The sequence below is a fragment of the Lactuca saligna genome, chromosome 5 (assembly GCF_052625555.1).
Source record: "Lactuca saligna cultivar CGN05327 chromosome 5, ASM5262555v1, whole genome shotgun sequence".
Lineage (NCBI taxonomy): Eukaryota > Viridiplantae > Streptophyta > Magnoliopsida > Asterales > Asteraceae > Lactuca > Lactuca saligna.
The window spans coordinates 224,857,510-224,872,607 of record NC_136421.1 but is presented as its reverse complement, the minus strand read 5'-3'; the positions used below and the strand labels follow the sequence as shown (position 1 = coordinate 224,872,607).

At 30.3% G+C, this 15,098-nt stretch overlaps 1 protein-coding gene across 1 annotated transcript; it reads left to right on the top strand.

Moving 5' to 3' along the window:
- Window positions 1–4,655: 4,655 nt before the first annotated feature.
- LOC145045493 (Ribosomal protein L34) lies at window positions 4,656–5,904 on the top strand. The gene is made up of 3 exons (XM_078993815.1): window positions 4,656–5,009; window positions 5,391–5,487; window positions 5,574–5,904. The coding sequence occupies exons 1-3, from the start codon at window positions 4,736–4,738 to the stop codon at window positions 5,644–5,646; spliced, it is 444 nt and encodes a 147-aa protein (XP_078849941.1). The 5' UTR covers window positions 4,656–4,735; the 3' UTR covers window positions 5,647–5,904.
- Window positions 5,905–15,098: the final 9,194 nt, after the last annotated feature.

Below are 15,098 nucleotides of genomic sequence, written 5' to 3'. Positions count from 1 at the left end.
TATCTCCTCACCATCCTATCTTTCATCATCCTAAACTTTTATTTCTTTTCCATATTTAATGACAACGAAGTCTTCACCATCTAAACCACTTGGGTTGTGGTGACTTGGTAAGGCATGTGGAAGATATGGTGGATAACCTATTGACCCATGTTCAAATCCTGGCACCACTCAGCCCTTGTGGCCATGGAGGTTCGCCTGCAGTGACTCCAGGGCATGAAGCAAAGCTTTATGTTTGCAGCGGGGGATTAGTCGGTGCGCGAAAGCTGGCCCGGAAACCCTCGTTAGGGAAGATCCCTTTCCAAAAAAAAAAAAGTCTTCACCATCTATTCTTTTTCGGTCCTTCAACTTCAGCGAACCAACACCACAACCCAATAAAGTGAAGAGACCGTGGGTTATGGTGTTTGTTCGCTAGAGTTGAAGGACCAAAAAAAAGGATGGTGAAGACTTCCATGTCATTAAAGATTGAAAGAAAATAGAAGTTGAAGAGGATGTGAGATGGGATGGTGACTGGTGGGACCCAAATTAAATTTCTCAAATGTGGTTTCAGATTTACAGTGAGGAGATACAGATATGTGGGGTCTATTAATTTTTTTTAAACATATAAAAAAACATAAATAAGAAAATTAATTAAAAAAAATAAATTAATAAGGGCATAATAGTCTTTTTAGGTAAGACAGGGACTAAGCGTGCAACAAAAATAAACAGTAGAGACCATCCGAGTTAAAAATAATAAGTTAGGAACCAAATGCACAAATTCCCCTATACCATAGGGACCATTCATGTAATTTACTCTTACTTTTGATTTTGTTCATATTTATGTAACTATTTTTTTTGTACAAATCTAGGTAACGAACTTGATGAAAATGTTCAAATATAACCATTATGACCTGCTGTCTAAGAAGTACGGAAACTCCATTTTGGGTGACGTTCCCGTATCTGAAACGGGCAGGAAACGGATACGTCATGGAAACGTTTCCGTGATGTATCGGGTATCCAAGAAACGTTTCTGTGAAGTTTCTGCAAAGTTTCCATTTTTTTACACAGTTGTTTGCTCTAATTAAATCCAAAATTCGAAACGTTTATTGGACGGATACATATGAAATCAATTTAATGATCATTACAGAGATTAAGGGATAAAACGAAAAAAAAGAAGAGTATGAATTAGTTCAGGAAAAAGCCTTAGTTACACAGTCTCTTGAAGAACGCCTTCGTATATATAAGTTGTCCAAATACCGGCGACCCAAAATACGAGCTCCGAAACATGGCGGAGACCGACGCCGTGTGACTCCATTTGATTCTCCAGAATGAGAGATCGGACGAAATGCTTCCGAATGGTGCGGCAGTAGAAACTAGAAAGAGTCTTCGATTAGCGTATATATATTCTAGAATCCACGTTAACTTTTGTACGTGGAGCCTTTTGATTGGAGAAGTGACTAAATGCTATCATCCTATTGGTTAATGGATACAAGACAATATAAATTGTTTAAATAATTTGCAGTAACACCCTTGTGGTTTTACAGATTTCATAAATATAATCCTTCAACTTTAAATGTTTAGTTATCAGTCTATTATTAAGAATTTTCAATTTTGTAACGATGATTTTTTTATAATATATGTTTTTTTATATATTTTTATATTGTCGTATCTCTGCCGTATCCGTATCTAGAATTTTTGAGTTTTGCCGTTTCCCGTTTCCGTTCCGTATCCGTTTCCCATTGTCGTATCCGTTTCCATGCAACTTAGCCTGCTGTAGCTGGATGTAACCTGCTACAGCAGATCATAATGGTCATATGTGAACAGTTCCAAAAAATTTGTTACCTAGAAGTGTACAAAAAAAAAAGATAGTTACCTATATGTAAAAAACCCAAAAAGTTAATTACCTTAACAAGTCTTATTCCCTAAGGTAATGTGTTTAATACTTAAGATTGTCTAATTTTTCTCTGACTTGTTCTATGAGTTATAACAGATAAAGCGTGTTTATTAATACATTAAATAATGATTTAAAGTATATTTTTTATGCTTAAAATATTTTTTGGTGTCTTGTGACTGTTTATGTGTTTTTCCTTCTTTATTTTTTCTTTTGCTTTTTTATGATGTTCTCTTACCAATTATTTATATATCTTTTCACCTACATCTCTCTCATGTTCTTTATGAATTATTACAAGTATATATTTATTTACTTTGTCTTATATATAAAATAATTTGGAAGAGTAAAATAGTACCTGATTTGTTGCAATACAAATTATTCTGAAGGGTAACATATGTATTATACTTTGACAAAGAGAACAAATTCCAGTTAATAAGGTTCTAACTCTAGATGTTTGATAAACAATAAAATTAATATTTTTCAAAAACGTATTTGTTAATTTGTTGCAAACCAACTATAGTGTTTATGTATTGTAGAGAAGAAACACTTGATTTTGCTAGAAATGACTTGGAGCAATCTTGTGGACTATTCTAAAATATCTTTGGTAACACTATTTTTTTTTAAAAAAGGCAAATTAATATACTCATAGACTACATCTAATTACATCTATGTTTCAGATAAGTCTTCCTCGTCCTTAAAAAAGACAACACCACATTATACCGGTGGGTTAGAAACCCTTTATTACTGATGCCAATTAATTACAAATTACGAAGGATTTGATGTGCATTCTCAACTTGATTACTGTAATGTTTAAACTTTAGAATTAAAATGCACTAAAATTATCAAAGATTAGAGACACTTGGTTCTTAAAACAATATAAGATACCAAACTTATTTAGACTGTTGTTGGTTCTTAAAACAATCTTAGATACCAAACTTACTTAGATTGTTGTTTTTCACCTGCTATAATCTCTTAGCACCTTGGAAATAGATTTTGATATGCATTTTATTAACATAAATTTGATATATTAGTTTTTCTCTTTGTTTCGAACAAATCAAATGTTTTTTTTTTTTTTTTTTTTTTTTTTAATACTGAAATTCATTAAGAACAATATAAACAACAAAAGAACATGAGAATTATAAGTCAAAACAAAATTATGGCTCAAATGGAAACAAAAATTAATTCTCAAAAGAATATAATGAAATTATTATGAATCAAATCATTTCCAAGATTGAAAACTATATAATGGAGAAAACATGAAAGTTGAAATTAGCTTCCAACAAAATTGTCATATGTGAAGTTCATGTATTATTATTATTATTTTTGGCTAAAACCATAGGATTAGCGGTAAACTTACTAAAAGGGAAAAAAAGAAAAAGAAAAATGTAAGGTTTATTTGAGGAAAAAAATAACTTGAAATTTAATTCGAAAAAACTCAATATAATGTCTTTTATTGTACTAACCATTTCGATTATTAAAAGGGCAAAATGTTATCTACCAACATTAAGAAAAACCCTTATATTTTTGTTTACATGCAAAAAAACCATTACATTTTCAGTTACTTTTAATTTTACCTAAATATTTGTTTTTTAAAAAGTTATTGGTCGTTTTGTGGCATGATATTTATCTTATTCGTTTTTAGATTGACATAGAAAAAAAATAAACAATGTCATTTATTTTTGCTTGAGTATATGACGGTTAAGTAAATGATATAGTTCTTATGTTTCATATTAAACAAGAGGAACATATTTATTTTTGTTTCCACATTAATCTAAAAACAAAAAATTATAAATGTGATGTCACAAAACAATCGGTAATTTCTTTAAAAAATCGGATATTCAGATTAATGTGAAAAGTAACTGAAAATGTAAAGGTTTTATGCATATAAACAAAATTTAAGAGTTTTTTGAATGCTGGTAGATAAATAATTATGTTTTTATTTATTTTGCCCTTATTATAAAAAGATCATATAGTTTAACATAGCGGCGGGTGTCCACTGTCCTTAACCAACTATAACCAATCTATATCCTTATCATGGTTTAGTCCCCAAAAAAACCTTAATTGATAAAACAGCCAGGCCCTCGTAAACAAAAAAACCTTAATTGATAAAATCAGTCAGACTCTCGTAAACAGTTATAAACATGATCATTTTTATCATATTTATTTTTCAATAAATTTTATTAATTAGTATGAGAATCGAGAACACAAACGTGAAATTTGATAATCAAGGTTACAAAATATGGACGCCGGAAACAAATTTTTTTGTCGAATATACACGATTGAAAGCATTTTATGTTTTGTGTTGAACCAAAGAATCTCACCCCTATTTAAACACATCCTAAAAGGATAAATGGTCATAAATGTGCCAAATAAGGTAAAGGGAGTCCATCCTTCTTACCCATCCAACTTATTTACCACATAGACTTTACATTAAATTTGTATCTCTTCTTTCATTTCTATTCTCTTCGTAAAGACGTAAACCCACAATACTATTTAGCAGGCTACTAAAGCCGCTCACTGCCGCCATTCTGAACCAACAATCAGTTTTTTTTTTTTTTTTTTTTTTTGACAGGGTAAAAAATTTCGAATCGAGCCTTTATAGTCGGTTCCGAATATGGATATTGGAAATTACCCGGCTTTTGGGCTTTTTTGTACAAGTATTGGGCCAAACCCCGGCCCTAATAGGTTAACCGGGTATAACATAAAATAGAGGGACTCAGTATTTAGGAAAATATAAAACAGAGGGACTCAGTATAGAAATATTCTATAGTTTAGAGTCTATACCGAAACTTTCTCGTTTCTACAAAATTTAAGATCGCCGTCGAAAAATCCCTCTATCTCCCTTTAGCCCTCTGTTTGGCCGGAAAGATGTCGTCTAAAACCCTAATTCGCACTGGAGTTTCGGTGTTTAGCCGTATTATGAATCCGGTTGTTCATCCCGACCCGGCTCATAAGTTGTTCGTTCCCCAGATCTTTGAAATCGCACAGAAGCTTTCCACCCCACAGCCATTTCCATCTCTTCTGAAGCTACCGAACCCGCTGAATTTGATCCAAAACGATGCAGAAACCCTAAAAAGAGTTTCTGCAGAAGGGTTCTTGTATCCCTGCGGACTTCCTTCTCTCCGATTCTTCCTCCCTGACGGTAATTACCTGTTTCCCGATTTGAAATCGTGCAATATATGTTCTATAGAGTGTAGAAGCTAGATAAAATTAGAGAATGTCTGAATTCTGATACTGCGATTTGAACATATGTAAAAACTTACTCTTACCTATCGAATTGTTACTTTGTTGTCTTCCGGACATTGATGAAGCTTAATTTACAGTTTTCATTATGTACACAATATAAAGTAGGTCATCGGTGAAGAACAGGGTCATGTGTGACTACGAAATTTGATGAAAAATGAAATTTTCAACATGGAATTTAATGGAAACTTGATAAGGCAGAGCTTAAACCATGTTTTGATTCTTGTGAAGAGGGTTAGACTTAGAGTTAGGGTCTCATATTGTTTTTCTATTTGTTCAGGAGATGATTCATCATCAAGTGAACCTTTGTTGTGCATCAAGAGAACTTATCAACCTAGCAACCTCAGGAGGAAAAGGGTTCATGGTTACCTGGCTAGGTAGATAAGAATTTAGCTTTCATGATCTTGTAATTACAATCTGCATGTTGGCTTCTAATAGCAATTTGGTGTTGAAATTTATGCAGGAAAGCAACAAAAGGAGGTAGACGAGTGATTGCTAGGAGGATTGCAAAGGGTCGATCTAGAATCACAGCTTAAAAGAGGTCATGCTAAGTCTTTGAATCATCTGTAATGGCTGTCAATGTCTGCAAGTGATTTTGATGCATTTGCAACTAATTATTAGGGCTTTTGTGAGAGAGATAGAAAACACCATGTTGATTTTTGCAGAAGTTTGTGTTCTTTCTTTTTGGTAATTTCAGCAATAACCAAATTTGTCCCTTATGTAAACGGATTAAAATTTCGGATCATAATTCCGGGTGCAAATGGCTGCCATGATTGAGGCATAGTTGGCATGAAGATTGCTTAGTCAGAATAAATGTTTTTCATGTAAAGGAGATGAAAAAAATATGGGCAAAATACTCATTTATGAATATAACAGCTACGCAGAAAGAGCAGAAAATGAAACTGTTACCACATTCAGTATTCACAAAAAAAAAAAAGATTAATAACTGGAATGTATTTTGTTATGTAGTCAGTTCTTTTTACATGGAATACCTATTCTTCATAGTTTTTGTTCATGCCAAACAATGTAATTTAATTTAGAGTTTGATCATTAACAAATGAAGGTATTTTGTAAAAGGGATAATGGCTTAAAAGGGTAACTTATTTCTTGATTTGTACAAATTTAGTCACTGAGTTTTTTTTTGTCCGTATTTTCCCATTGAACTTGTTGAACCGTTCAAAAAGTATCCTTATAACCTGCTATCGGAGGTATAGCCGGTTTCCGGCGTGTTTGACAACTCCGACAATGCTCCATTCATCTTCTCTGATGAAACATTATTTTCCTGGCGACAAGTGAAATTTTTTTTTCCTTCCTGAAATCACACATGTAAATCTGGATTCGTGTTTATCTAATACATATACATCTAATACATTTACAGATTTGTAAAACAAGTTCACTCGTAGCAGAGCTAGCAAAACATGAAATCGTTGTAATGATTTTCAATTTTTGAAATAAGGGTTGCAATTTCTGATCACAAACACACACACACACACACACACACACTCAAATCTAAAGAAGCTCTTAAGAACACGATGAACAAACCCTGATGAACCAGACAGATTTGAAGAACAAACCTTGATGAACTAGACAAAGATTTGAAGAACATGATGAACAAAACCATCAAGAAAGCCTAGATTTCGAGTTTATTTCAGAAGAACCCACCTGAAAGTCTAATTCTTTCCAGATTATGCTCACAAATCAAACCTTCGGGTAAGTTATTTGTTAGAAATTGATTTTAAAAAAGCCCACCTAAAACCCTTAGATTTCGAGTTCACTTTTAGAGGTTGAAATCGATTCAGTGCTTTTAAATTCGAGCATAGATGAAGATGAATACACATACATATGATGAACACATATGCACATACCTTCGATCTGTTTGAACACGAACTCGAGGGTTTTCATGACGGTTTTGAACACATATCTTGAAATTTCGTCAGACCTTCAAGCTCGATTTTGAGAAAACCTCAGACCTTCATCTTCAAGGAACCCAAAACACACCAAATCAATTTCTTCTTTCTTCTTGGAAATCGATTTCTGGGTTTGAAAACCCTAACTCGACTTAGGGTTGTTCTTAAGCTCGATTTTTGGTCTTTGTATTTTTGGAAAACATACACATAACAATAGGTTGTTTTATGTTTGTGTTGAAGACTGTGTGTATGTGTGTGTTCATCTGATCTGTGGTTCTTGAGTTTGAAGAAACAACTGATCTGGGGTTCTTGTGTTAATCTGATCTAGGGTTTTTGTGTTTATCTGATATTTGAAGAAATAACTTACAAAAAAAAAATGCAGATGAAGAATGACTTAAAGGGAGAAAATGGGCTTTCACTTGTAGCTAGAAAATAATGTTTCGCTGGAAAAGATGAACGGAGCATCGCCAGTCGCCAGAGTTATCAAATATGTTGAAAACCGGCTATACCTCCGATAACAGGTCATAAGGATGCTTTTTGAACGGTTCAACAAGTTCAATGAGAAAATATGGATAAAAAAACTCAGTAACTAAATTTGTATAAATCGAAACATAAATTGCCCTTTTAAGTCATTATCCCTTTATAAAAGCTACTACAAAAGTAAATTGTCTAAGATGATAATTGACCTACGCCTCAAGTTAGTTGGCATCATGTGTATTTCACCCTAGCAATTGATAGTTGATAGTAGTATGTTTGTGAATTGATAATCATGTGTATTTCATCTTAGTAGTTTGATACTTGAAAGAAGCATGTTTATGAATTGATAGCAATACAAGTCTCATCGTATTGCGCACGAATTCTTGATCTTCTAGAGAAAAAACATGGAGATTTTTCTTAGTAAATATTTTAATATTTCATGGTATTAAAATGTTTTAGTTTGTAAACAAATTTCTTAGATGATAAATAGTTTTCTGAACTATTTCAATATATGTTGACATATTGTTACATGTTACAGATTATTTTTATATTGTAGTTTCTTTGAGGATATGCCTTCCTTTTATTAAAGATTGCTTGTAATATTAACATTTTTTAATTTATCAATTTACGTTTTTTATTTTCTATCTACACATAAGAAACAACATTTTTGAAGACGCGTTTAATTTCTTCGAGCCAAAAATCAAAATGATGAATTTTATTACACTTTATTTCATTACATTGTTTAATCTACTATTTTATGATTTAATTCTATCGCCAAATAGAAATATCATCCTATTGTTTGATCCACGCTCACTTTTTGTCCATTTTTTAAGGGAGAATTTCATATATGTCATTCTTAAACTTCAAAATATTATATTTGCCCAACTTAATTTCTCAATATCATATTTACCCTTCAAAATATCATATTTGTTATAAAATATGATCAAATAACAAGATAAATTATAGAGTAAAGAAAGACATGAGAGTAGAGAGAATTTTTATTCCAATACTTGTGAAGAAATTATCAAGTTTCTAATACATATGGATCACTATTTATACTATCCAAATAAGAAGAAAGATGAGCTATAATATGAATGCACATTATGATGGCGTATTATTACATTCATAAAACACATTGAAATGGTTGTTACTAATGCTAAATAATGATGGAGAGTTATGGGAGAAATGGAGAATCCAATGGTCATTCACAAACTAATATTTCATAACACTCCCCCTTGAATGACGATTGTATCATGCCTCGTTAAAACCTTAATAGGTAAAACCTCATGGGAAAAACCATTTGTTAAGAAAAAAGAGTACATGATTAATAATAGATATTTGGAACAATTGCCTCGTTAAAAACCTTGCTAAGAAAACCCAGTGGGAAAAACATAGCTAAGGAAAAGAGTACAATGTGTTTCCAACTCCCCCTGATCATCACATCACTTGATTTCCTTAAAGCGTCGCATTCCAATATTTTGTACCATGTTTTCAAATTTGGATGTAGGGAGCGCTTTAGTGAACAAATCTGCCAAGTTGTTACTTGATTGAGTTTTCTGGATGTTGATGCCACACTCTTTTTGAAGATCATGAGTAAAAAAAAACTTTGGTGATATATATTTGGTTCTGTCTCCTTTGATAAACCCTTCCTTGAATTGGGCTATACAAGCCGCATTATCTTCATATAGTATGGTTGGAATGTCCCTGTTATAAGTTAGACCACAACTCTCACGAATGTGATGAGTTAAATTTCTTAACCAAATACATTCACGGCTTGCCTCGTGAATTGCTATAATCTCTGCATGGTTAGAAGAAGAAGCAACTAAAGTTTATTTAACAGAACGCCGAGAAATTGTGGTACCTCCACAAGTGAATAAATAACCTGTTTGGGATCGAGCTTTGTGTGGATCATAAAAATATCCAGCATCTGCATAACCAATTAACTCCGCATTTGATGAATTTGAATAAGATAAGCCCATATCCATTGTACCTCGAAGATATCGAAGAATGTGTTTGACTCCATTCCAATGTCTTCTTGTTGGGCAAGAACTATATCTTGCTAATAAGTTTACAGCAAAAGATATATCAGATCTCGTATTATTAGCAAAATACATTAGTGCACCAATAGCACTAAGATATGGTACTTCGGGACCAAGAAGTTTTTCATGTTTTTCACAAGGCCGAAACTGGTCCTTTTTGACATCTAAATGCCTTACTACCATCGGGGTACTCAATAGATGTGAGTTATCCATATAAAATAAAACCTTTTAAGCACTTTTTCTAGATAACTAGATTGATATACAAAAACTCCATTTTTGGTGTGCTCAATTTGAAGACCCAAACAAAATTTCATTTTACCAATATCTTTCATTTCAAAATTTTCTTTCAAACAAGAAGTGGCATTTTCCAATTCTCCAGGAGTTCTAATTATGTTCAAATCATCTACGTAAACAACAATTATCACAAATTCTGATCCGGATCTTTTTATAAATACACATGGGCTTAATGGATCATTTTTATAGCCCTCTTTTAAAAGAAATGTACTTAAACAATTGAACCACATATGGGCAGATTGTTTCAATCCATACAAAGATTTATTTAATTTTACCAAATATACTTCACGAGAATTAGAAGTTTGTGCTTCTGGCACCTTAAACCTTTATGGGATTTTCATATAAATATCATTCTCAAGTGAACCATATAAATAGGCGGTAACTACATCCATCAGACGCATCTCCAATTTTTCATGTGTTGCCAGACTTACTAGATAACGGAATGTAGTTGCATCAACCACAGGAGAGTATGTTTCTTCATAATCAATTTCGGGTCTTTGGGTAAAACCTTGTGCAACAAGTATTGCTTTATATCTCACAACTTCATTTTTCTCGTTTCTTTTGCGCACAAATACCCATTCGTGTCCCACTGTTCTTACTCTGTTTGGTGTACGGACTACAGGTCCAAAAACTTTTCGTTGAGTAATAGAATTAAGCTCTTTATTTATTTCATCTTTCCATTTTGGCCAATATTTTCTATTCATACATTACTCAATAGATTTAGGTTCAAGATCCTCATTTTCTTTATAATCGCGCACGGAACATGATATGAAAAATTATCATCAACATCTATCTTATTTCGGTTCCATCTTATTCTTTTCATGACATAATTTATTGAGATCTCGTCATTTTCATTTTTTTCAGGTACCTTATTTTCTTTTGTTATGTTATTGGGCTCTTCTAGAGCCTCATTAATCTTTTCTAGAGATTTTGTTTTCTCTTTTGGACCATCAATTGTATTTGCTTCATTTCATTTTCGAGGATTTTTATCTTTGGAACCGGTTGATCTTCCACGCTTCAGGCGTGCCTAAGATTCATTTGCAGTTGTATTTTTTTTCTTCCTTCTGGGAAATCAATTCTAACTTGAGTAAGTATAGCTGGTACATGAGACTTTGTTACCCACTTAGGGTCAGTAAATGCTTCTGGCAATTGATTTGCTACATTTAGTAAATGAATTATCTTTGTTATTTCATGTTCACATTGACTTGAACGAGGATCTAAAACTGAAAGTGACAATTCCTTTCAAGAGATTTTATTTTCCAGCTTCTTTATTTCTCCCCCTAATGTTGGAAAATATGATTCATCAAAATAATAATCATCAAATATAGCTGTAAATAAATCTCCAATTGATGATTTTAAATATTTTACTATAGATGGAGATTCGTATCCAACATAAATTCTCATTCTTCTTTGAGGACCCATTTTTGTGCGGTGAGGTGGAGAAATATTTGGTACATGACCGCAAACCAGTTGAATAGGGGAGAAAGTATGATAACTAGTTGGCCTGATGCGTATAAGTGATGCCGCATGTAAAATTCCATAAAATAAGTTGCAAGCATTGACATGTAAAATTATAAAAAATACATACCTGAAAATGACAAGAACAATAAGGAGTTAGCTATATGGTAGAGTCATGCTGATAACGTGTTATGAAATATGATCAAATAACAAGATAAATTATAGAGTAAAGAAAGACATGAGAGTAGAGAGAACTTTTATTCCAATACTTGTGAAGAAATTATCAAGTTTCTAATACATATGGATCACTATTTATACTATCCAAATAAGAAGAAAGATGAGCTATAATATGAATGCACATTATGATGATGCATTATTACATTCATAAAACACATTGAAATGGTTGTTACTAATGCTAAATAATGATGGAGAGTTATGGGAGAAATGGAGAATCCAATGGTCATTCACAAACTAATATTTCATAATAATATTTACCTAAATCCTTTTTTATAATGTTTTTAATATTTTATAATCATTCTTTATACCTTAGAATTATTATAATAATTAAAAATATTAACCATATTATCCTTACGTCTATGATAATGGATTGTGAACTTCTAAATTGTTGGAATGTCGCCATCTTGACAAACAAAAAAAATTCATCTTCAACCCTTTATATCGAATATATATTTTGATTGTCTAGTTTTTGTTGTTGTTGATTATTATCATGTTGTAGATAGAGGTTATTTTAGATATTGTCATTGATATTTTGATGTTTAAAATGTACATATACGATATTTTGATATTTAAGAATGGTATATATGATATTTTGATGTTTTAAAAGGAGATATATGATATTTTGAAATTTTATGAAGGGTAAATATGATATTTAGAAATTTTATAAAAGGTAAATATGATATTTAAAAATTAAGTTGGGTAAATATGATATTTTGATGTTTAGGTGGAGCATATATGAAATTCTTTCTATTTTTCAAAGTAAACAAGGCCGCGTTTGTTAAGGGTAACCTTTCATAGGGAATGTAAATGCGGCATTTTCATTCATAGTGGTGCCCATGATTTTTTTCCTTTCACTTCACGCCCCATTGTCCATATTACGATTTTGACCTTATCATAATTTGCAGAAAATTGTAGCACAAAATCGATTTCCTTAGATATGCAATTGATGGCTTATGATAAAATTAATATTTTTAATCTTTATTTAATGGATATTCCTAGCATATATATATATATATATATATATATATATATATATATATATATATATATATATATATATATATATACACACTAGCCGTTTACCCGCGCAAAGTGGCGGACGACAAATAGTTTGTATCGACAATTAATTTCTTTTCGATGGAGAATGATTATTTTCAATTCAATCATTAGTTTGTTTTAGGAAACATGTCATATTAAAAATAAAGAAAATTCATGAAATGACCAAATTATAGGGTGTTGAGTATTTTATTTGGATGAAAAAAGATTTGGTCAAAACCTTAGAAGAGAAGATTTATAGGAGTTTGTTTAAATTTTAATATTATTTTATTAGTGATTAGTTGTACAATTAGCTTAATGATTTGGATGTCTTAAAAAAATATTATTATTTTATTCAATTTATTTTTAGAAATAGTGGGATTTGTTTATAAGATAGTAATATATATATATATATATATATATATATATATATATATATATATATATATATATATATATATATATGAGAAGGTAGACTTGAGAGTAAAAAGAAGTAGAGATCTCGAGATTCAACCCCAATCACATATTTTTTTCATCTGCCGCTCTAACGCTCTAGTGGTGGGGATGATGGCGGTGGTGGAGAAAAGAACGGACGACGCTATATAACATCTCTGTCGTGTCGATACGCCAGAGGGTTGGAGCGACGATGTTGAATATGTGGCTGAGGTTGAATTTCAATATCTCTATTTTATTTTTAATCTCAACGGAACCTATATATATATATATATATATATATATATATATATATATATATATATATATATATATATATATATATGTTCAGGTTCATTTGAGACCATTTTAATTTTGTGAGACCGTGAGACCAAATCTAAAAATAATTTTAAAATGCAAAATAAATGGAAAAATCCAAAAATTATTTTTTTAAATAGAATTAACTAAAAAAAATATAAAAAAAATCCCGTTTTTTTTATTTTTTTTAATTTTTTTTATTTTTTTATTTTTTATTATAAATATGTGAAATATTCTATTAGAATATTACAGTAACATATTCTAAAAAATAATTTTAAAATGCAAAATAAATGGAAAAATCTAATTTTTTTTAAGTATCATTTTCGGAACTTAAATTAACTAAATAAAAAAAATCCATTTTTTTTAAAATACGTGAAATATTATATTAGAATATTACACTGTACATATTATAAAAAATAATTTTAAAATGCAAAATAAATGTAAAAATCCAAAAATTCTTTTTTTAAATATTTTTTTCGGAACTTGAATTAACTAAAAAAAATAAAAAAAATACGTCTTACAGTTTCACAAAATTAGGCTGTCTCACATGAACCTAACCCTATATATATATATATATATATATATATATATATATATATATATATATATATATATATATATATACTAGGTTATAACCTGTGTGCGACACGGTTACCAAATCATAAAAATACTTGTTCATGAACTTGAAATAGTAAAAATAACACATAATTACATAAATAGCAAATACCCAACATTTTCATCACAAATAAAGAATTTAAAAAAAATACAATGCTATAATATAATAGGAAGCTCCATAAATGGTCCCTTCATCCCAAATAACAAAACAAATTCTAAAAGAATAAATTTTAAGAGGAATGGACCGTCCATGTTACATTAAAAATAAATGTTTGAAACAATATCATATTTTAGTCTCTTAAAATACGATGCTACAACGCTATAAAGTAAAAATAATTTTACAGAAATGGTACCTATGCAACATTCTCATGACAAAAAAAAAAAAAAACAAAAAAAACAAAAAACAAAAAACCATAAAAATTTAGCTTTTTTCCATTAATGGTTACTATTTTGTTGATAAAAAAGTTTGAATAATATAGCAAATTGTTAATCATTTTTAAAATGCATTTGTTTTACATAAGAAAAAGTTATGTAAATGATCAAAATATAGTGAAATAGTATAAATGTCTCCCGATCCATAATTTTGTATATTTTATATGTTTATGTAGTTAGGAGGTAACTAACAAACAAATCAAAATTTTTTATGTGTTTTATAGGTTCTAAATGATAGCAGATGAATGTTGTATAATTTGCAACCAGATAATTACACAAAATAAATAAATTGTTTATGCATGTTAAATGTTGAATGCTAAATGGGTAACATATATAGGTTGAGTTAGGGTAAAACATTATTCTCCAATTTTTCCTAAATATTTGTTACATGCTAAATACAAACATGTCACATCTTTTCTAAAAACATATATTCTAAAAAAAAGAAAATCAAAGGCTATACTAAGCAAATATATATATATATATATATATATATATATATATATATATATATATATATATATATATATATATAAGAATATATTTTCATTTCCTGCATTTAGACCTACATTTTAGGTAGCGGTGAGGGGAAGTGTTCAAAATTGTTGTTACATTACAAATTTGACAAAATTATATAAAAATTTGAGAATTGATTATTGCAGTAGCTTTGTATTCTCTACCGAACAATAAAAAATGAACTCATAATGACTTTTAACTAAACAATTTCGAAACCACATCCATTGATTT

Excerpts from the sequence above, each read along its gene's own strand:
- LOC145045493 (XM_078993815.1), top strand. The coding sequence starts at position 4,736 with ATGTCGTCTAAAACCCTAATTCGCACTGGAGTTTCGGTGTTTAGCCGT. Across the intron at positions 5,010-5,390 it reads CCGATTCTTCCTCCCTGACG|GAGATGATTCATCATCAAGT; the intron begins GTAATTACCTGT and ends CTATTTGTTCAG. Across the intron at positions 5,488-5,573 it reads GTTCATGGTTACCTGGCTAG|GAAAGCAACAAAAGGAGGTA; the intron begins GTAGATAAGAAT and ends AAATTTATGCAG.